The sequence below is a fragment of the Ciconia boyciana genome, chromosome 31, assembly GCF_034638445.1.
Source record: "Ciconia boyciana chromosome 31, ASM3463844v1, whole genome shotgun sequence".
NCBI lineage: Eukaryota > Metazoa > Chordata > Aves > Ciconiiformes > Ciconiidae > Ciconia > Ciconia boyciana.
The window spans coordinates 800,385-822,781 of record NC_132964.1 but is presented as its reverse complement, the minus strand read 5'-3'; the positions used below and the strand labels follow the sequence as shown (position 1 = coordinate 822,781).

At 51.0% G+C, this 22,397-nt stretch overlaps 3 protein-coding genes across 6 annotated transcripts; 2 read left to right on the top strand and 1 right to left on the bottom strand.

Annotated features, from left to right (window-relative positions):
• The first annotated feature begins 83 nt into the window (after positions 1 to 83).
• On the top strand, positions 84 to 4,459 carry DSN1 (DSN1 component of MIS12 kinetochore complex). 2 transcript variants are annotated; one of them, XM_072848409.1, is made up of 11 exons: positions 94 to 262; positions 349 to 394; positions 715 to 1,062; positions 1,506 to 1,579; positions 1,821 to 1,893; positions 2,263 to 2,350; positions 3,395 to 3,454; positions 3,637 to 3,708; positions 3,819 to 3,966; positions 4,081 to 4,168; positions 4,277 to 4,459. In XM_072848409.1, the coding sequence occupies exons 1-11, from the start codon at positions 170 to 172 to the stop codon at positions 4,363 to 4,365; spliced, it is 1,179 nt and encodes a 392-aa protein (XP_072704510.1). In that variant the 5' UTR covers positions 94 to 169; the 3' UTR covers positions 4,366 to 4,459. The 2 variants fall into 2 exon arrangements, with proteins under 2 accessions (XP_072704509.1, XP_072704510.1); XM_072848408.1 differs by lacking the exon at positions 349 to 394 and having other exon boundaries at positions 84 to 262.
• Positions 4,460 to 4,479: 20 nt separating this feature from the next.
• Positions 4,480 to 6,862, top strand: MVB12A (multivesicular body subunit 12A). Of its 3 annotated transcripts, XM_072848413.1 has the most exons (9): positions 4,480 to 4,699; positions 4,776 to 4,871; positions 4,980 to 5,076; positions 5,185 to 5,311; positions 5,399 to 5,533; positions 5,695 to 5,768; positions 6,100 to 6,164; positions 6,246 to 6,296; positions 6,405 to 6,862. In XM_072848413.1, exons 1-9 carry the CDS (start codon positions 4,622 to 4,624, stop codon positions 6,465 to 6,467), a joined length of 786 nt encoding a protein of 261 aa, XP_072704514.1. In that variant the 5' UTR covers positions 4,480 to 4,621; the 3' UTR covers positions 6,468 to 6,862. The 3 variants fall into 3 exon arrangements, with proteins under 3 accessions (XP_072704514.1, XP_072704516.1, XP_072704515.1); XM_072848415.1 differs by lacking the exon at positions 4,776 to 4,871; XM_072848414.1 differs by lacking the exon at positions 5,185 to 5,311 and having other exon boundaries at positions 4,480 to 4,871.
• A 65-nt stretch (positions 6,863 to 6,927) lies between these two features.
• ATP13A1 (ATPase 13A1) lies at positions 6,928 to 22,217 on the bottom strand. Its single transcript, XM_072848407.1, has 26 exons — positions 21,860 to 22,217; positions 21,045 to 21,134; positions 20,546 to 20,736; positions 20,114 to 20,186; positions 19,639 to 19,794; positions 19,245 to 19,314; positions 18,489 to 18,595; positions 17,721 to 17,850; positions 17,391 to 17,446; positions 16,655 to 16,781; positions 16,243 to 16,380; positions 15,609 to 15,729; positions 14,788 to 14,945; positions 13,799 to 13,974; positions 13,285 to 13,395; positions 12,627 to 12,752; positions 12,192 to 12,300; positions 11,456 to 11,655; positions 10,962 to 11,058; positions 10,344 to 10,525; positions 9,909 to 10,023; positions 9,412 to 9,608; positions 8,826 to 8,968; positions 8,088 to 8,199; positions 7,690 to 7,833; positions 6,928 to 7,328 (listed from the first exon to the last, which is right to left on the bottom strand). The coding sequence occupies exons 1-26, from the start codon at positions 22,196 to 22,198 to the stop codon at positions 7,218 to 7,220; spliced, it is 3,579 nt and encodes a 1,192-aa protein (XP_072704508.1). The 5' UTR covers positions 22,199 to 22,217; the 3' UTR covers positions 6,928 to 7,217.
• Positions 22,218 to 22,397: the final 180 nt, after the last annotated feature.

The following is a 22,397-nucleotide window of genomic DNA, read 5'->3' as shown; positions in this document are numbered from 1 at the left end:
CGAGGCGGCGGGGCTCCCTGAGGGGATGAAGGAGCGCCAGGCTCCCTCAGGGGAGGGCGGGAAGCTGGGGTGGGAGGGGCCACTCTGCTTCTGCGCATGCGCGTACCGGAGAGCCAGCGGGCCGCGCTTTCCCGCCGTTCCCCGCGCCCAACGGCCGCGCGGTGCCGCCATGGAGGAGCGACCGGCGAGGGACGGCGGGGCGACGGCCGGCCCGGAGCTCCCCGCCGCCCCACCGCAGCCGTCGGGCGGGTCGGAGGAGGAGGTGAGCGCTGGGGGGGGGGCCGGCTCGGCTGGGGGGGGGCCGCGGGGAGGCCTCGCTGCCAGCCTCGTAACCGTTTTTCCCCTCAGCGTTCCGCCGGCGGAGCCCGCCCTGCGGCTGAAGGTGCAGCGTCAGGTAAGGGCGGTCGTGGGCAGCGAGGGGCGGCGGGCCTGGGAGCGGGGAGGGCTGGGCGGTGCCGAGCATCACCCCCTCCCCCGGTGGGGGCCGTCCCCAGGCCGGGGAGAAGGATCTCCGTGCTGGAAGGGAGAACCGGAGGCACCGGCGGTCTCGGGAGGCTGTGAAGCGGTGATGCAGCCATCGCACCTCGGCGCTGCTGTTGCTCCGAGCTAGAAAACAAAGCGCAAAGAACAGGTTCAGTGCTTTTGAATCCCTGGGAAAGACCCTTTCCTCTTACTTGACCCTGCTAACATATTGATTATGTCTGGTTTTCTCAGATCCTGACCCTGGAGAGAAGAAAGTGGATTCTGAGCAGTTCCTAAAGCCACCTGACATAACTGCTGTTAGCAAGAACAACATTAGTCCCTGTGAGACCACCAGAGCGGCTACGAGGAAAAGATCCCACGAAAGTCCCAGCCTCAGGAAAAGCCCCCTCAGACCTAGTCCCAAGAGGCTGTCTCCCTGGAGAAGCAGTCCCAGGAAAGACCATACATTGAGTTCTTTCAGCTTGTCCCCGAGAGCGCTCGTCACCACTCCTCAAGCCAAGCGTCGCTCTTGGTGTCGTTCAAGCCTGAAAGGGACAAAACGCCGGAAATCTCTGCCTCCCGTTCACCAAGATGTCACTGGTACATGCTCCGCTTCTTCCCTTTATCAAGCTTGCTCTCAAAACTTGTAGGGTAACCTGCAGCATGTTGAAATGTAATTTCATGGCATGATCTTTAGGGTAATTACAGTCTAATTGCATTATTCCTACCTGGTAGCCACTGCCGTCCGTGTTGGCAGTGATCTTGGAGGTACAGGTACTTGAGGATAAAAGGAGATGCTGCATGAACGGCTTCTGTAGACCAGTGGTTTGCAGTCGCTGCCTTTTAATTTCCATGGTTGAGCCTTAAGTGTGACTTTTCCTTGTTAGGAACTCTGTTTCTCTCTCGTTTCCCTGCTCCTTCTGTACCCTGCAAACCAGACTCTTATACAAAGACAGCTTTTAGCGTCTTTCAGGAACATTCCAGCCATTTGCAGCTTGGTGTGAATTTAATTGTTCTTAAATAATTTTTCTCTGATTTTTCAGAATTAAGCAAATCAATTAGCCTGGATCTGCCAGAGATAGACCGGCTTTCTATGCTGTTGTTGTCCAGTTTCCAGGTAAGGTCCTCTCTTTAATTTTTTTTTTCTTTTGCCTTTCTTCTCTTTTAAAAAGTGAAATATTTTTTTTCTCTTGTCTTTCTTCTGCCACTAAACGTATGTTCTGATTGGTATAACTGAGTCATGAAATGCATGTGAAGGGAGGAGGGACTCCTTTCTCCTTCAGTAACAAATCCTCCCGCGAGCTTTGTTGTACAACTCGGGAAGGGGTGCCAAGATGTTCTTTTCCATCTTCTTTTAGTTTTCTGCGCAGAAGCTCGAACATGTCTTGAAGCAAACGGACGGCTTTAGCCCTGAGGCTTTCAAAGCTAACGGTAAGGTGTGCTATTTGCATCAGCAAGGGTAATCCTGAATTTAAAAATATTGACCCTTCCCTAGCATCCTCTCAAAATGAAACTCGCTGTCTTCTAGAAGGGGTGGGTGCAGCCAGAAATATGGGAATGATGTTTTTAAGATGCTGTGCGTGACCACGGTTTCTGGGAGAGAAGACAAAGGGAAACTGTGGCCACAGAGATGAGTTATTCTTTCAGAAACAGTATAAGCAATAACTAGAATGCCTTCTGATAAGGAATCAGAGTGGTATCTGCAGGTTAGGAAACAGCTTCGTTTCTCAGCATTACTCATTTTCTAGGCAGAGGGTCCGAGCGTTGTTTTATCCTGTTTTATTTTGTCTTCATCTCCAGCGCACTCGGTTTCAGAAGACCTGAAGCGATATGTGCAGAAGTTGAAACGAGACGGAACACTAAAAAGCTGCGTGGAAGACCCTGAAGGGTAAGGACTCGCCGAACCCATCCCCTGGGGAGTGTCAGCAGTGAGTCACAGCGCTTTTGGGGGCGGAGGGGGGGGAGCCTGAACACAAAACGCAGCCGTTGCCACGTACGAGGACCTCACCCTGCCAGCGTAAACCTTCCTAACCCAGTCAAAATGCTCTGGGGTCATTTAAACATTTTAATTAGCTGGCTTCCTTCGTCCAGGCAACTATAACAGAACCGGCGAGGAAAGGCTAATGTGCAGACGTGCCAGCAGATTTCAGGGGGGGTGAAACTTTGAAATGGGAAAGAAACCACTGTATTATCCCTTTGTGCAGGGTCTGGAGAGGGGAGTGGTTTGTAAGTCAAAGACGGACCAAGTAAGATTTTGCCTATTAAACAAATGAATAAATATATATAAAAATCACAGGTATATGCACATGGATAATAAGGATCATATATTTAGGGGATGATATATAGCTGGGGTTGCTTAGCCTAGAGAAGAGAAGGCTCCAGGGAGACCTTACAGCAATTCAGGGGGGCTGCAGGGAAGATGGGGAGGGACTCTTTGTCAGGGAGTGTAGCGATAGGACGCGGGGTAAGGGTTTTAAACTGAAAGAGGGGCTGATTTACTTCGGATATTAGAAAGAAATTCTTTACCGTGAGGGTGGTGAGACAGTGGAAGAGGTGGCCCAGAGAAGTTGTGGAAGGTGCCTGTGGCAGTGGAAGGAGATGAGCTTTAAGGTCCCTTCCAACCCGAACCACTCTATCATTCCATGATTCTTTTTCTGGTTTTGCTTTACGGCCTGCCCAATTACCTAAATTTGCGGAGTAACCCTGTTGCTGGTGGCTACGAGGATTTTTTTATCACTGGACAACCAGGATGGTGAATATTCAGAAGAGATATTTGCCGAGGAGATGAAGGAGACTTTTCCCTTTCATACTCCGCCATTCTAAGCGTTCAGCGAGGCTGCATAAGCACTGAACAGGCGCCAGAGCCCTCTGTGATAGACGTGTGGACGTATATATCTCCCTATATCGTGCCGATGTCGTATCTCTGCTTTAGGATTTTACAGGACTTGGCTTTGGATGAGTCGGTGGCCCAAGTTAAGGAGTACATCGCCAGGTAAGATGGACTGCGCGCCTGATCTAAAACTCAATGCCAATACGGGTTTGCACACCTCTTCCTAGAAGGTATTTTGGGTCTATTTAATTCTGTAGCTGGTTTTTCCACGAGCCTGCGCTGTAGTTTGCCTTCACCGTGGGACGCTCTGGGCTACAGCCCCATTCTCTCCTCTCGCTCCGCAGATTCGCTGCCGAATGTCAGTCCTGGGATCAGCTCTTGCTGCGCTACCAGGAAAGCGCTGAAGAAATGTCCAGGTGTGGGCTGTTACCCCCCATCTTACAGCTGTTTTGGTGTTTGACAAGAAAAGGAAAGGTCAAAGCCTGCTTCAAAGGACGCCGGCGGATAAAGGCCTTCTGTCTTGCAGGCAGCTGGAGGAACGCAAGAGGAATGGAGGAGAGGCAGAGCCTCTGAATTACCTCCAGACATCTCAGGCCCACGTCCTCAGCAGCAAACCCAACTACCAGAAGATCCTGGATGACCAGGGGGAGGTCTTGAGCTGCATGGAGCTTGTGGTGAGCTGTTCTCAGCTTTTTTGAGGGGGGGGAAAAAAAAAGTATTCTACCCCCGGTAAGGATTTTGCCATTTTTCATCTTTTTTTTTTTTGGTGGTGCTTTTTGGTTTTGCAGCTCGATGAACTACAGCAAGCGGTGAAGCTGCTGCAGGCCTTCAGCGAGGACAGCCGGCAGTACCTCCGGCGCCTGTCAGAGCAGCTCGGTAAGCGGGAGTCCCTCGTGGCGGGGGTGGGGAAGCCGTTTAACGGGGGTGTGGAAGCCGTTTAACGGGGGTTAACAGGTGTTTTTTTCTCCCCCCCCTCCGTTCCAGCCACGAGGACCTTCCGGCGGCTGGAGAACTCCCCTGTGCGCAAGCTGATCGCTGCCCCGCCGAGGAAGACGCCGCCGCCAGACGGCTGAGCGGGGCGGGGGGCTGCGGGTCGGTGCTGCTGTCAATAAAGGCGGTGGGAGTCCGGTGCCGTCCCGGTGCCCGCTCCCCCCGCGCTTCCGCGTTTGAAGACTCCCTGGGGCGGGTCTGTCGCCACTTAGTGGTCGGCGCGCCCGTCGCTCAGAGCGCGTCAGCCAATCGCCGCAGCCGCAGTCTGCGCCGCCCAATAGTTGCGCAGCAGTGGGGAGGGGGCGGGGCTCCGCCACTCCCGGGCCGGAAGCGGCGGCCATGGCGGCGGAGGAAACCCCGCTCACCGGCGTGGCCTGGGCCGCTGCTCCCGAGGCGGCCCCCGCCGGCTGGACCGCGGTAGGCGCGGGGGGCGGCGCCGAGGGGCACGGCTGCCCGGTTCCATCGGGGCCTGACCGCTCCCTGTGCCCCGCAGATCACCGTTACCGTGGAGGGCGCGGCGGCCAACCTGGGCAAGGGCTTCGGGCACAAGGGCGGCGGGTACCTGTGCGTGAGCACCGGCGGAGCCCAGGTGCGGCGGCGGGGGAGCGGGGGTGCCAGCCCCGGGGGGAGGGACCGGGAGGGGAGGTGTCGTGCCCCGGTCCGGTGCCGAGCTCCCGTCCCGTCCCGTCCCGTCCAGGCGGCTCCCGGGCCGGTGGTGACCGACGTGCAGGTGCTGAGCGACCGGAGCCCGCAGCCCGCCGGCTACACCCGCGTCCCCGAGTTCCCGGAGCCTCGTAAGTGCCCCCCGCCCCCGGGAGACCAAGCCCGGGAAGGGGGTGGGGGGTGGCGGGGCCCGGTCCCCAGCCCTCCCGGTCCTGTCACCCGCTCCCCCCCCCCCGCAGGGACCGCCGGCTCCCGGAAAAAGCGGGTGTACGTGAAGCTGCTGCCGCTGGACGCCGCCGAGACGGCCGTCTTCGACATCAAGCTGAGCTCTAAGAGCAGAGCCCTCCCGCACTACATGAAAATAGGGTAGGGGGGCCCTGCCTGCTCCCCCGCCCCTCCTGCTCCCCCCCTTCGCCGCAAAAGCCTTTTTTTTTTTTTTTTTCCCCCCCCTAGGGAAATGGGTAATTTTGCCATCTGGTGTAAAAAAGGGCCGGTTTTGAAATCCAGCCCCCAGCCCGTCCCCAAACCGCGGACGATCAGCGCGGGCCTGAAGCAGCTCTCGCTCCAGCCCCCTGACTCGGACCAGAAGTACGTACGGGTTGTTTTTCTCTTCCAGTCTTACCTGAACCAGTCTGGGACTGGGAATAAATCCTGCGACTGCTGGTGCCACCTCGTGGTTTCCATTCCCCTGGTTCTGGGGCTCGTTATCTGTTGCATGAGGGGCATTAATTAATCTTGATCTGCTACAGGTCACCCCTGGCTCGATACAGCATCAAACGTGCTTCTCGGCACGAATCCCTGTATGACGCCTCCGGCCTCTCAGGTAAACTGTTTCTTCGTCTGGAATCAAACGAGGAAGCTGCATAAAGCAAGCGCTTCCGTATTAAAATCAAAATAGAGGCTGGTAGTTGGTTCGTACACAAGTGCTTGTGCACGAGTGTTCCCTTTAAAGACTGGCATTGAGCTAAGCTTTGAGAGGAAGGTTTATCTTAAAAGACTTCTCCCTTCCTGAAAGTTATTCCTTGCTGGAATTAAGACATCACCGACACCTTGCTCAAACTCTTCTCTGGGTGCTAAGGTGTCCCCTTCCGCTCAACTGAGGAATTCTGAGCAGCTCCTGCTGTTCCTAAAGCATCTCTCCCTTCTCTTCCCAGCTATGGACGGAGTGCCTTTCACACTACACCCCAAATTTGAGAGCAAGCTCGCTTCTGGCAGTACCGTGAGTCTTCCTGCTTTGAGTCCTACCTCATCACTAATCTTAATTAGAAACACTTCATGCCCTTTTTTTTTTTTCCCCTAGGCTATCCTTGCAGACCTGACTGTTAAGTCACTCGCCGATATCGAGAAAGAGGTAAGCGGGCTGCTTTTGTCATGCACCTCTTTTGGGGTGAATAGCAGTGGTATCCTGAATTTCCCAAATACCAGTGTCTTGTCCTGACTGATTCTTTTTCATTTTCAGTACAATTATGCTTTTGTAGTCGAACGGACGGCCGCTGCCAGGCTCCCACCCAGCGTTTGTTAGCACCGGAGTCTACCTCGAGGATGTAAACTGCAGCCAAACATCCAGCTGGGCCGAGCTCCTCTCTCTCTCAAAGTTCAGGGTACCTGAAGGAACGCAATCGCTATCTGATTACAGGAATTGCTTAGGGAGAAAAATAAATGTGTTTCTCTTCTCACCTGCCAAAATATTTTTGTAATGCTTTTGAAATACAGGGCTTCAGGGTTGGCACGTACAGCAGCATAACGTATAGAAGTTCTTGGCAGTGTTTGTCCTCCTACGCTTTGTCAACGCTACGACTCTTTATTCGGAACGTTTACCTCCTGCGAGGGTGTTTCTAGTGTTTCTGTTGTGTAAGAACTCCTGCCCCTCGGCCTCACCTTCCGTTTGTTGCTGCTCTTACTCCTGCCCTCGGCCTCATTCTCTATGAAAAACATCACAAAGCTTTCCGCCCCACAAAGGAAGTTCCAAACACGTTTCAAAATACATCGATTCTGATTTTAGTTACCAAATTCTGTAAACGTTTCCTTAAACGTTAGGGCAGTACAAAACTCCCGACAGTTGGTGGTGCGTCCTGGAAACATTAAAAAGTCAGGTCTTGTTTCACAGAGGTGGTTTCCACATGATTTGGAAGAAAGCTTCCCCACGCCTGTTTCTGAACAGGATCAGAGTTACTGTCCAAAGAATTAAGGATGATTCTTGTGATGGCAAAACACGGCTCTGGGTGCTGTCCTTCATGTAGCGCTGCTGAGGGCGAGGACCTCGGAATCCGTTTCAGGAAGGCACTTTAAGTTTTGCGCTCCCCAGCAGAAACTGAAGAATTCGGTCCACTAACAAGGCGAGGAAGAAGTCAGCCAGCAACACTTCCGTGATCACGATCTTGAACTAGGAAAACAAACACAATCCATTAGGCCCTCTCCTCAGTTATCCTTTCCCCGCAGAACAGAGCCTGTGCCCCACGAGGTGCCACGGCCGACCTAGAGCCTGACCTTCTTCCTTTCACAGCATGCTGTAAAAATCACTAAACTGTAAAAATTTCACAGCACGCTGTAAAAAAATCCCCAATGCTTCAGCAGGGTTGCTACCATATCCCCTCACTTAGAACTACTTAGGTAGTTCGTGCTCCTGTAAGCCACTATCTGCCTGAGATTCCTCCAGAGTTCCTGAAGACAGGCTCGGACCTGGTTCTCCCGCTGGAAACTGCGCGTAAAATTCAGTAGGCGCAGAGCGAATGCTGCCCGCTCACCTCAGTAGGGATTTCTACCAAGCCAAACTGTTCATTGAACTCTGGCGAAGAGCCCGTGAGAAGGCCCACGATGGCAAGTCCTGAAAGGACGATGCTCCACAGTAAAGGCTTGTTCTCCCGTAGACTCTCCATAAAAGGATGGCCCTGAAACACAGCAGGGAGAAACCGTGAGCAGCGGTGAGGCTGTACTCCTTCGGACTAGGGGACGTGGAGCGATTCGTGACAGTTTGGGACGCTTGGGTCATTCCAACTTGGTGCAAAAAGAGGGAGTTTTCCCCTGCAGAGCACTGACAAAACGTAGTTTGCAATTAGAGGAGAACATTGTTTCGTACTATTGCACCTTCATTACAAAGTCGCTTCTCTGGTGCTGCTGGAGATGTGACTTAAACATGGCTTGCCTTGTAGTTGATAGCAAACGTGGCCATCTGCATTGCCATCGACATGATGTAGACAGTGCTGTTCACAAGGCTGGGCTCAAACTCCTTGTACAGATCCACAAACTCCTCCTGTCTAAAAGGGGAACAAAGCTGGAGATCAGTGGACCAAACTCAGAATCACCACTTCATTTAAACTAACTACGGTTTATTTAAACTACGGTTTATTTAAACTACGTGCAGGTTTTGTGGGACAACAACAGTTTGTTCCCAAACTTCGGTGGCTCCCACTAGCAGCAGCCCCACCTCTGACGCAAGCGTGCTTGCATGGGTGAGAGCGGAGCTGCAGATGTTGGAAGCACAGGTAATCACTGAGTTCTTTTTCACAAAATAAAAATCTAGTGGAAAAAAAAGAAAAAAGAGGGTTTTGTGTGTTTTTCTTTATAATTTTCCAGTAATCCACCTCATCGGTGTTATTTCTATTTCCCTTTCTCCTCCCAGCGTGGGGACAGTAGACCACTGGAACCGCAACGTAGCACAGACCATACTCCCACCAGTTTCATCGCATCCTCGCCACGCTGGGCTGCCTGCCGATGCACAACTCAGAAACGCTTTTTCTGGACGTGTCTAACACATTAAATGCCTGGCGTGCTCAATAAAGCATTCACAGCAAGAGCACTGTGGTGAGGGAGGCCTCTCTCCACCCTCCTGCTTAGCAGCAATTGGAGAAAACATTCCAGCGCTGGAGGAAGAGACACTTACTTGGAATCGCTGCGTGCCTGAGCGCCGCGGTACAGGTAAACGAGGCTGAGGAAATGCACGAGGAACTGCAGCAGCACTGTCAGGACCGTGTAGAGGTTAAAGATGTTTGGCAGCGGGCGCTCCTTGGAAAGCGTCTTCAAAGGCTGGGAGAGAAAAGCAAACGGGGTTGACTTGAATGGTTTTGCCCATCTCTAGGCAGTTTTCCAGCAGAATCCAACTCACGATTGTGTTTCTCAGGAAATGCCTGCAAGAATTCCACTTCACGCGTACATGAGACCCACAGCTTGGTGCAAGTAACAGCCTCAGTTGAAGCATTTATCTGCATTACCCTTCCCACCTCTTCCACCTGCTCCTCCTGTAACCTGAACAGAGCTGCCTGCCTGCAATCACAAGACGCTCCCTTAAGCACGCGCTGGCCTCAGGAGCCTCCCAAATCCAGGGGAACAAAAAAGCCCACCCCCTCCAGCATTGAGAACTGCTAACTTATTAAAATAAACGGCTTTTCTTGGAGAGAGGCACTCCTTCAGTAATCCCGATAGGACTGACATGGACCAGCCACTGTCCCAACACACTTTCCTTCCCTTACCTTCGACCTGGAGATGAAGAGGAAGCAGCCAGCCAACAGCAGACCCTGCAGAGTTGCCTGAAAATCACTGAACTTCACCCCTTCCAAGTAGAGGACGCTCTGGCTGTAAGCAAGGATCAGGGCGTTCAGGGCAAGGATCTTGAACATTTGGAGTGTTGTCACTAGCGTGCAACGACCTTGCTTGATCACGTGGCAGACTAAGGAGCAAGAGGAAGCAGCGTTTGGAAACAAAACAGGTTCTGGGGCTTTGTCCCTCAGTCCTCTCCTTTTCTGAAGCAGTACAGAGGAAAGCTAAGCCCTCACTGCTGGTACCCCCCACCCAAGAAGCTCCCACAGGGTCACTCCACACAAAAAGTGGCAAAACCATGGGTTTGGGGGCATTTCTCACCACCCCACGCCCTCTGTCTTGGCTTCTTTCAAATCTAGACTTGTTCCCCTCGGGGAACCCGGACACGTGGAGGGGCACACCAACTGTTCAGCTCCCACCATGCACTTACTGCACTGAATGGAAGAGAGCTTGGAGGTAAAGGGGGCCGCAATGCTGGCATCACCCAACTTCACGACTGGCACACGCTCCTCTTCCAAATCCTTCAGGACCTGACTGATCCGTTCCTGCAGGCGTAAAAGAGAAGGATACAAACGCACACCTCATTATCACAACCTGGATCAAAGATGATCTTGTGCTATCCTCTCCCACACCCCTGCTCCAAGGGGAAGCTGAGAAGCCTTCATGCTCGCAGCATTGACGGCTGGCTGGAAAAGCAGCACCTTCTCTGCCCAAATCCATTCTTCTATTTCAGGATAAGAAGCAGAAAAGCTGGTCTTTTCCCAGTACATCCTGCCATTTCCAGTTCTCATGAATTAGCAGTAAACCCGAGGAGGAACAAAGAGCAAGGATAAGTTAACGGGCTTTTAAACATTTAGTTACCAACCCTCTGGATGGCCAGCTGTTCCTCTCTTTGGGACATGACTCTGTGCTTGGCAGCGCGGGAGGTGGGCTTCACAGTTCCACTCCCCATCGACGGCAAAGCAGGTCTCCCATCGCCGGGTCCATCTCGAGTTCTCTTCTTCCGTTCGGGCAGTCTCTCAGGAGCATTTGCCAGCAGTGCCACTCCTGTAAGAGTGTAAAAACATTAGCCGCAGGGAAAAAGGGCTGTAATCCCTTTGCTGGCAGAGCATCTTCACCAAGTAGGAATCCCAACTGCTATTTACACCTGGAGTCAGGTGGAGTTCAGGAGTCAGGCTAGTTACGCAGGGACTTCAGACATGTTACACTTGCTGAGGCAAAGAGTAGGAAAAAAAAAATTAGGAAGAGTCTTTCTTCCAGGAAAATGTTTGCAGCTAATTCCCGCTGCCTGCTGGCACACACAGAGCGGGTACTCCACCAGCACAGAGATCCTTCTTCTTTATTATGGTTTACGCCACCAAACGATGTTGGTCAGATCGATCCCAGCCCTCAAAACACCAGAGAAACAAACACTGCTTTTGTGTTTAGGAACCCTAGCCAAACTCAGACAGGGGCACACGTGAGATCCTGCATGTGGACTCACCCACATCTGCATGCTTCAGAGCTCCGACATCGTTGGTCCCATCCCCACACATCAGCGTGACGTAGCCCAGGCTCTTCAAAGTAGTGATCACAAACTCCTGCAAAAAGAAACGCTTGGTGAGAACTGGCAGCCTGCGTGTTCTGATATGCTGCAGCCTGGGCTGGGTTACACGTCTTGGCCAAGTGCTTCTGTTCTGCAGGAACTCGCTGGCCTCACACCCAGACTCCAGAAGCTTCCCCTTCAGGCTCTGATTTAGGAAGGCAGAGCTAGAACGGGCCAACGGGCTCAGGACTCTTTAGGGTAACAACGTGGCACATCCTGAGCTCTGGTTCTTGCTTCCTGCTGGCTTGGATATTGGGAGAGGTTACGCTGCTTTGTTGAAAACAGCTTTAGCATTAATCATGTGCTAGCATCTATGCGGCTCCCAGGCACCACACGAGCCCTGCTGGGAACCCTGCTAAAACCGGGTTTTACCAGCTGCTGAAATCTCTCACCTTCTGCTTTGGCACCACTCTGGCAAACACCTGGATGTGCGGTATGAGTTTCAGCAGCTGCTGTCTGTTCACAGACTGTAGGTGAGAGAGACCTTCCCCAGTTACACACAGGTCGTACTGCTGTGTCAGCTCTTGCAAGGAGCTTGGCAAGACTGGGAGCACGATAGCACCGTCGATGGACTGCCACTGCCAGCCGGAGCCTGGAAAGAGAAGCACGAGCTTGACGTGAGCATGCCTGTGAGGTGCCTGGCTGGGAGAAACGCTCCCAGTCACCCAACAGACGCTGACCCTGGTGTTTGCAGGCCCTCAGCACTACGGACGCAAGGCCCTCCACTTCTCAGGACAGTGACATGCCCACCTCCCATCTAGGTACAGTCTTTACATGGACCCTCCTTCCTGCAGTCAGTGACATGGCTCTCGGCTTCCCTGGGTGGCCTCTGAACCTGCACAGCAAGGAGGCCTTCAAGCTGCCGTTATTTTTGTTATTTTGGTGCTCAGATAGCTCGGTTTAGGAGCTGGCAGAGGAATGTATGCAGCTTGCATAGTACTCCAAGCCAGAGAAGAGAGGGGCAAAAGGACAGAGAGTTATCTGGGATTCTGGAAAGCGAGTCGTTTCCTTTATCAGCATTAAGCAGCAGTGCTAATAGCATGTGTCTAACTTTGATACAATGCCCCAGCAGGGCTTTGGCTGTTGTCCTCCAAAACGCAGAGCCATTTCCTGCATGGGATCGGTTACCTTTGCTCACAGGAGGCTGCAGAATGAGGGTGTGCTCCCTCTGGAGGAAGTGTAGCTCCCGGGCCACATGGCAGGCAGTGAGAGGATTGTCTCCCGTTATCATCACTACCTGAGGGGAAAGCGAGAGGGGTCAAAAATCAGTTCTGGGTAGAAGAGCAGGACTTCACAGCGAGTCTTTACACTGAAAAGACTTCTGCCTAGCTTGGATGCTGGTGACATTGCCTATGAGATGTAGCGCTGCGCAGCACCCTGCAGAAAGGCTTTCTCTCTGGGCCAGGGCAAACCCCACCGCAAAAATAACATCACATCCACAAGGTCTCCCTGCCTTCACCATGGGGAAGCCTTTGACCTCACTCCACAAGGGCTTCTGGTACTGAAATTCCACATCCCAAACACCATGGCTACCAGTAAAGCTAGGATGCTGACAATGCTTACGTGGTGTGACGCGTTCTGGATCTCCCTGATGACGGATTTGGAGTCAGCTTTGAGAGGACAAGAAACCACAATGAATCCAACAAATCTAAGATCACACTCCAAAGCTTCACGCTTCATCTCTCTCACCTGCCAAAGCAAATCAGCAAACAGAGTGTTACCTGCTGCTCTCTAGCAGCAATCTTGTTTTCCAAAGGGTGCTTCCTTGCAATCAAAGCATCACTAGAAACACAACTGGTGCTCTGAGGTGCACAGAGCAACCCTGGACAGTGCCCAGCTGCTCTAGAAGAAAGGCTGCTTTGGCACAAAGCTCCACAGACACAGCCCTGAAAACAATTACACACGCCCATTCCCACATTAAACCAGGTTCACAGCTAAGAAGTTCAAGTGCTAAGCCTCTTCAATTGCTACAAGGGAAGAGTCGACCCTGCTTTACAAACAGGGAAACAGAAGGATTGATCGACGCTACACAGGAATTCAAAGCTGGGAGCACAACGCAGAAGCTGCAATCTTCCCAGAAGATCCGGATCGTAAAAACAACACGGTTACAGCAGCTTTGGGCAACCACATCCCAAAAGAGTCCCACTCCTCTTCCCTGCTCACACCACCTCTGTTTCCTTTAACAGGTGCTCGATTTCAAGGCTTAAACAGACAGGTATACCTGCTGGTGAGTGAGGTGCCCCAGTTCTTTGTAGCCAAGAGCCAGCACTCTTGCCCCCTCACGTGACATTTCCGTGTGGACAGCATGATAGTTGCTTGGGCACTGAGACAACTAGAGCAGGCGTGGGGAAAAGCATCATATTAATACAGTTTCAAACACAATTCTGTAGCATATTTCAGCATTTCACGTTAAATATGCAGACAGGGGAAAGAGGCACCTTTGGGAGGGTCCCTCACCATCAAGGGCAAAACTGGAGATCCCCCAGATTTAGCCTGCTGCTGTCAGTAAAAGCAACAGGACCAGGAACGCACATGCAGAGATATTCAGATCTCACTGGGATGAGACCGAAACTCCCCAGTGGAGTTTGTTTTCAGGCACAGGTTCACTGCGCTCTTTTGCAAGATGAAATCCCTATGTCATTCAGGTTCCAGACTTGGCAGGGACAAGCAGAGGCGAAAGGGGACGAGCACCCATGCTAGAGAAGGCCCTTCTTCTCCTAGAGAGATGCGCTCACCATTTTGTGCAGCGTCTCTGGGGCCCCTTTCACAGCTGCAATGTAACAGAGATCAGTCGAGCCGATCTTCTCGTACGATGCCAAGACAGACATTCTTTTCAGGGCACTGGCAAAATGAAAGCGCTGGTGAATTTTCAGTCCCTGAGTTTTAATACTTCTGGGGAAAACTTTCTCATCTGGAAACAAACAGATCAGGAAATCCTGAAAGGTTTCTCGGTATCAAAAGCAACATCCCTCCCTTCGGGTCCCAAAGGAACCCATAGGTCACCGAGATTGTATGAATTTCCTCTCCTTAGACACAAGCATACAGGGCTGGAAATTCTAGTGCCAAGAATTAAGGGACATAACTGATCAGAACACCTATACGCATTAGTACGAACAGCTACCCAGCAGGTTCAAGGTGCATTTGTAGCACATATTATCATCACAGGTAAAAATCCAGAAGCAAAAACCACAACAGCATGGGTTTCACTGCGATATGTACACAGTATTTCTGGAAGATTTCTACGTTAGTTACCTGTGCCTGCGAAAGCCAAGAAAGCAGAGCAGAAAGCCTCCAGAGCGACTGCCCGCAGACCGTGCTAAAACCCACACTGTCATGTTTTCACTACTGCGGTCTGTGCTAGTCACGCCCTGATTGTACTGAGCCGGCACAATCAGAACTAAAAGACACCAACCTGTTGCAGAATGCAGTATCTGCAGTCCTGAGAACAGACTTACACTATTTATTGTCCCTCAGCCATGCAGTGCAAGGATTTCCATTGCCCCAAACCAGTTCCTGGGATTATACCAGATGGAATTCACTCCTTGCAGAAAGCTGGCACGAGGCATAGGAAATCTCCATAGACTAGATAATGTCATGCTCAGAACTGACAAAAATAGTGTTATCATCACCACCACCACCCCCCCCAAAACCCCCATCCCACAACCCACAGCATATGTAAACAGGGCTCAGTATCAACCAGGGAGGAGGTGGAAACAGGTTTTACCTTTGGTCAGGGTCCAGTCCACAGCCATCAACATTGCCTTCTCTAACGGATCTCCCACCAGCGTCCCATCGTCCAACTGTACAAGTGAGTGGCAAGTAGCAATCGCTCGGTGGGTTTCTACAGGAATGTCAGATACTGGTGTCACTTCCTTCCCATCCCTGCAGCATAAAAAAAAAAAAAAAGACTGCCCATGTTAACAGATCCCATTCATATTATCTCAGACAAATTCTGGAATTTTTCCCAGCAAAAAATTCCTACTCTAATACAGTAAACAGTGGAGCTCCTCATGATGAGATCAAAGCCAGAGGAAATCTGGCGCTGTCTCAACTGCAAACAGTGCCAAAGCCCATAATTTTTACCAGTCCTCCAAAGCAAACTTGATTCAAGCAGAACACTCGAAGTAGAGGCCTGAACTAACACATTTAAGCATCTGTAGAATCAAAGGACTCGGATATCGCTCTGCTGCAGCACCTAGCCTTCAAGCACAGTTCATTATGGCAGTGGAATGAGAAGGTGGGATGCTACTGCAGGGAGGAGCAGCGAAGATCTCAGTTACATAAAAATCCTATGCAAGAAGTCCCCCAAGACAATTAAATTCACAAGTCCTGAGCCCATAGGCGTCGCCAGAGACCAAAGACCCTCTCTCCTTCCAGCTCAGTCCACTTCTTTCACTCTCTGAATCCCTGATTATCTCCTCTTCCCTGGAATTCTGATATTCTCCTCTTCACTGGAATGTGATTTCACTTGTGCCTGAGGAGTTCCCACAGCACCCAAAGGCCAGAGCACAGCAAATCATATAACCAAAATCACCCAGGACCCACCTGAGCCCAGCTACTCCTCTCACTACAAGGTGGTTGCTGGTTAACGTGCCGGTTTTGTCAAAACAGCAAACTTGAACTTTGCCTGCAAAGGGGATGCGGAAGGGCTCTGTACAGTACACATCTAGGAGAGAGGAGAGGAAATTCTGTGAGAGATCAGCTACAACAGAGCCAGGACAGGACGCTTGATGGCTTTTATTGCAAGACGGGAGCTATCAACATGGTTCTCAGCTAGAGTTAATGAACCCTGAACTCCCCATCCGGAGTTTTTGTGGCATTTGAAAGCAGACACCAAGTTGTAGCAGTGATGTAGTCCAATACAGAAGTCATCGACCTCCCTATTCCATATATAGGAACCTGCTCAATGCAGAACTGCATGACTGTTGAGCAAGCAGGCTTTCATATGAATATATTCCCTCCTACACTTGATTTAGGACCCACTGCAAGGCACACACCTCCTAAGTTCTTTGGGGTTTAAACCCCCTCATATACACCAGCTCCAAAACCCCATACTGTCACTGTGTAGAAACTGAGGACACTGCAGTAACTTCACACTCATCTCCTCACCAGCGTCCCACAGTTCCAGACCCAAGAAAGCAATCCTGGTTTTGTTTCTGGGTTTAGGCTTGGTACTTACAGAGCTTGGCCAAGGCAATGAGGGAGGTGTTGACAGCCAGAGAGAGCTCAATGGGAAGTTCAGGTGGAACGACCGAAGTCAGTATTAAAGTACACTCCAGGAAGAGCTTGTAACGGTTCCTGCTAGGATCCTTGGTGCCTACGGAATGAGACAGGACACCTGTATACCTCCTCATCCTCAGGCTGTGTGCCCCACAGAGCTAAGATGAGTACCACAAAGAAGCTCACCTACCTAGGAAGGGCTGTGGGAGGGCAAGAAAAGCATCCAGAATGCAGTGTGGGCCCCTACACTGAAACACTGGCGCAGCCCAACCCAGCTATTGTAACTCTCAGAAATTACGTCAACTGTCCTTCCCACAAGCTTTGGTACAAGTCCTGTGTAGAGACCTGGAAGAGGCAAGAAGAAATCTCACCTTCAATCCAGACGTATGCTGCAGCAGCAATGGCAAAGACCAGCAGGAACAGGATGAAAATGAAGGTCTCTAAGTTATTGGCTGTCACTCTCTTCACCCCAAAGAGGATTGTACGTAGCAATTTCCCCTGAGAAGAACAGCCTTCAGTGCAAGAAGCTATCTCTGCCGCATGCAGTAGTTTGTTAAAAATATGTATGAAACCCAATTTTAAAACTACACTCCGGTGTTTTGGTGCCAGAGCCTGAAAATTATTCCCACTTCTCTGATCCTCTTAATAGGCAGCAGCCTAGAGTCACCCATAATCAACCTGTTAAAAAACCCCAAACTCGTTGCAAAGTCACTTAAGTTGATGATTTCTTTGAAGAACTCTTCAATTTTCAATTGAAAAAGCTCACGTTCACATCTCTAGTCTCTACAAACACACTCAATTGCCTTTTTCCAACAATTATCGTTACAGAAACAGGGATAACCAGGAGCTGAAGTATGTACGTAGTGTGGTCAGTTGCAACAGGAACCCTGAATCCTGACTCCCAGCCTTCTGCATCAAACATCAGATTACTTATTTGACACACAGAGACCAACCTTATTTTTTCCTTTTCCAAACAAGTAATTTTAATGCCCTGATTTATATTTTCCCACTGACGTACTTCACATGGATTTCCTGACAGCAAAGCGCCGAACGACACAACCAACATCATCGACAAGACAGAGGTGAGAAGGCACGTTCACATCTTACCTGAGATGTGTTGAAGCCGGTCCTCAGAGCGTATGCCACACACCCATTATCGACAGCTGGAACAGGAGCAGGAATGAAGACAGTAAGCTTAGAGTACATCTTTTACAGGCTTATCACAGACAGAATACACTTGAAGCTACACCTTACAAGGGGACATAGTCAACTTTAATGGAATATCACAGCAGTCTAATAATCACAGTAAACCATTAGTGACAGGGCCAAGGAGACTGACTCAACAACACCCTCCAACTGTTGCATCAAAGCCATTTAAAAAACAAATCTGCGGGTATTTGACATGCCTTCTCAGAGAGAATTTGTGCCGGTACCTACGTTTCAGTCCTGTGCTGGCTTTCTGGGGCGGGATGTGCTGCACCACTTTTGTTCCCCCAAATATGATGTGTAGGCGGGAATCTGCCTGCATGTCCAAGATGTGCTCTGGACTGAGATCCTCCACGGGCTCCTGCAGGACAACGTTCAGGTCTCAGATTCACAGCTATCAACAAGTAAACTTCAAGTGTTCCTTTCTGTTCTTATCCCACAAGATGCTCTCAGCTTCACTTCAGCCGAAGGTGGCCTGAACAGAATCTAGACCTTAACAGGCCATTCAGCTCCTGATCGGTCTGGGTTTAGAGCCTGGCATCTGTGCAAATTCTGGTTTCAGGGGACTAGTTCACCCTTGGCACGCTGAATTCAACAAGGGAGGCTCTGCAAGTATTACTTTATCATTTTTAAGTCACCCACTGGCACAAAAAGAAGGAAGATTCAGGGTTTTGAAGTGCTTTATGCTTGTTCCTCCTCCCACCTCTACCCAGCCAAAGGAATCCAGACTGGGGAATGTGTAGGAGGGCGATGCCATGCCCACACGATGCAGTTCAGACCCAAAGGCTGGAGACATTGCCAGAGAAAACAGACATTTCTGTTTCTCATTTACCAGAGACCATCAGTCACTGACAGGGAGCCAATAACAAACAGACCAGGTTGCCTGGGCCAGCATTCACACAAAGAGACTAATTGGCACTCGCAAATGCTGCAGCGGCTTGAATATTTTCACTTTTCCAGGTTGCAACCAGGGGACAGCACAGAGGACGTTTCACAGACCTTCATCTGTGGCACAGACTCTCCCGTCAGCATAGCTTCATCTACAATACACCTTCCACGTAACAGCAGCACATCACAGGGCACTAGATTTTCATGAGGAGATCGGCCTGCAATTAATACATTAAACCTGAGAAGAAGCTCAAAGGCAGAAGCGACTCTTGTTTAGCTATTTGTCTGGCAGGGCACAGCTCTCCTTCAGTTTAGCCGAGATACAGGAGATTCCTAAAGCTTCAAACCTCTCACATCTACCACAGCATGTACCCAACTCAGCATTGCTGAGAACCGAAAGGGTTTGAAGGTTATTCTGTCTCTGTTGAGACCAGGAAAGTTTAAAATCAAGTCACTTAGTTCTCATTGCTGTTCAGGCTTCAACGACTGGGATCACATCCTGGGGTAACACAACCTCAAAAGGGAGAGCAGGGTTGAGAGATCTGCCCTTCCCCTTTCCATTCTAGGAAGATATTGGCAGGAGGAAGGGAACTCTGCATCTTCACAACCCTAAGCTGAAGAATCTGAGGCTGATTTATCTAGGCATTTACCTTTCTTTAAGACAGCTAGCAGGTCCAAGAGATCCAGCCCAAGAATGGATCTTTTGGACCCTTGAATTGTGAACACCTACGAATCAAAGTCCTCAAAAGCACCCAACCAAGACTGTTAGATTTTTATGCCTAATTCAATTTACTGCGCAAATTAACGGACCGGAAAGAATCTGAGTTTAAACAAGCTTTTGACTACAACCATCATGCAAGTCATTACCAATGGAAACAATATCCCCTGGAATAATCTCATCACTGGAAATGGGGCGCCACTTGCGGTTTCTGTAAACCTGTAGGGGGAAAAAAAAAAAAAAAGCACTTTCAGAAACCTGTAGGGAAAAAAACCAAACCACTTTCAGAAACCTGTAGGGAAAAAAACCAAACCACTTTCAGAAACCTGTAGGGAAAAAAACCAAACCACTTTCAGAAACCTGTAGGGAAAAAAACCAAACCACTTTCAGAAACCTGTAGAAAAAAGCAGCACTTCACTTTCAGAAGCCCTGCATGCATCAGAAAAAGATTAGAGGAAAAAGATGGGAAAAAGGAACAGCAAATGAGCTAAAAAGACAGCTAGATCAAAAATTTCATGCACAATCCTCTCTGGTTCTGATTACCTGGATCATGTACGGCTTGTTGCCCATTTTTCGAATCTCTGACATGTTCCTCATTTGCTGCTGGACCAGAGAAGCTTCAAATGCAACCAACATGGAGAGGGTGAAAACACTGTAGTACCAGTATTCATCCAGGCACCACAAACCCACACAGAACACCTGTGGGGAGAAGGTGACACGGAAGTTATTCTAATCTCCCTCAGAAAACAAAAGCCTTCAATTTCTAGGCATTTTTTTTTCAAGCTACCTTGGCACACATTTAATTGTAGGAAGCCAGAAAAACAGAACATCGCGGTAACTCATTAGGGAGAAACAGGGTCCCTCCCAGAAGTAAAATCAATATTACAGTGCAAGAGCAGCATCTACTCCTGATTTTAGAAAGCTGCCAGCTGATTTATGGCTCTCAAGACAGGATTGTGAGGAATTCTCTCGTTTTTTAGCAGGGAGAAGTATTTACAGCTCTCTTTGGTCATTTTACCTGAAAGACGAAGAATGGAGCTGTAGCTCTTTCTTTAAAGAGTTCCAAGAACTCCGGCACCACCATCTCAGCCCTGGGAAAGAATTGAATCTTTATTAACCTAAACCTTCCAGATTCTCAGCAAAAGCCCAACCCGAAAGCCACGCACAGCCTCTGGTGTCAGACCAGGCTGTACTCTGGAATGTCCACAATCGCCCTATTTTCAATTACTTTGATTCAGTTAATTAGTCATATGCAATTAATTTCCACCTATAGCCCACCCTGGAGAAAACCCCTTGGTCCGATACTGTTCTCTGTCCTTAAAGGAATTTGAAGCAAGTGCCGGGACTAATTGAAATTTAAAAAAACAGGACTAGAACTGTGGTTCAACACCATTGTTCCTGACAGACTGGGTTACTTTGACAAAGAGAGATACACGCCTGGAAAACTTACTTGTTTGTACCGTATTTCTTCTCAGCTGCTCGGATATCTTTGTCCTCCTGATAGCCCCGGGCATTCTGGTAGTAATAAAGGGGATGTTCCACAGGGAAAGCAACAGGAAGAAACTGTTTCTTGCCATCTATCTCATACGAGTATTTGATTTTCTGAAATTCAAAGGAAAGAGCTTCCTGCCCGTCCTCACCCTGCAGAGAGAGGGAAAAAAACCAACCAGTTGAAGACACACCAAAGGCTTCACTCCACACATAATCTGGCCTGAAGAAGGAAAGAAACCCCAACCCCTTACATCTTTAGTTACTGTATGATTCTACTTGTGGTACACGCAGCAGGAAACACCATGCAATCTTTAACGTCCCCACTTTTGACTGACTGCAGCTGATTTTTCCCTAATTACTTAAGTTAAAAGCTAACAAACTGCAGGCTGACGGCACAATGTAGCAGTTCCCTGGTGCGTGACAAGCGTCAGCTCTGCTCCCGACAGCCGTATCCTTACCTGGTCTCTGTGGAGAGGCACTAGTTCTACTGAGCCATTATTTGGGGTTGGCACAACTTTGGCCAATGTGGCTTTCTTAGGACAAGGTTCCTGAAACACAAACAAGACGCGCTTCGTCAAGCGGATCACAGACCCTGAATTTCAACGCGTCGGCAGGAAGCCTTGCTGGATCGCATTAAGACACGCGGAGAAAAGAACTCTTTGCAGCCGGGTGCTTTTGCAGAGCCGTCGTTAGAATCAAAGACATTCAGATTATCACAATCCATCCCCAAAATCATATCCTACCCCCAGAGCAAGTCTATTCAGTGAAAACATATGTAGCTGCCAGTAAGACACGGTTACAACAGCGACTGTAAAAATGGGAACCAGCTTGTCCACCGTCAAAAGACGGAACGGTCGATGCTAGCAAAGGCAGTCGGCCCCTACCCTGAGCACTCAACTCATCCCAGGCTGCCTGCGTGCAGACACATCGCTGGACTCCCCGACAGCGCTTCGGGGCCGGGGCCTGCTGAACGCCTGCACCTCTCCTTCCCCCCCCGGCAGCACGCAGCCGCGCTGCCCAAGCCCAGCTAAAGCGAGAAGCGTTTCCGTGCAAAGCGTCTCCTCACGCCCACGCCCTCTCCCTCATCGCGCCTGCAAAGCTGCCCGATGCGGCTCTGCCACGCCGCAACAAACAACCCCGCTCCCCAGCAGACCGAACGCCCCCGCGCCCTCAGCCGCCCCCGCACGACAGAAGAGCCCGCGGGGAGCGGCAAGAACCCCGGAGGGTTCTCCAGCGTGGCCGGTCCCGCGGCACCGGCAGCCCCGGGACTCACCCGGACGCAGGTGAGGGCGCAGTGAGCGTGCACCGACCACAGCCCCGAGAGCGCCGTCAGCAGATGGACGACACCGATGGCAGCGAGCGCCAGGAACGCGGCCTCGGGGGGAGCGGGGCCCGGTCCCGGTCTGGGGCCCTCCTCCTCCGCCGCAGCCGCCGCCTCAGCCTGCCCCCATGCCGCCCACACGCGCGGTCCCCACAGCCACAACCAGGCCGGGTAGAGCCCCGCCACGAACGGCAGCACGGTGCCGTGGAGGAGCCGCGGCCGCCGGCGGTAAAGCGTCACCGACGAGACCAGCTCGTCCCCGGGACCCGGAGCCGGGCCGGCCGCCGCCATCTTCCGAGAGACCGCAACGACCCACTTCCGCTTCCGGGAGGGGGTGCGCGCGGGAGGGGGGGCTTCAGCGCCTGCGCAGTGGCCAATTTCAGAGCCGCGCGGGAGGGGAGGCACCAGGAGGGGGGCGCGGAGGGGCGCGGTGGCTGCGCATGCGCAGCCTCCTGGCGCATGCGCACAGCTGTCTATTGGTGGCCGCGCA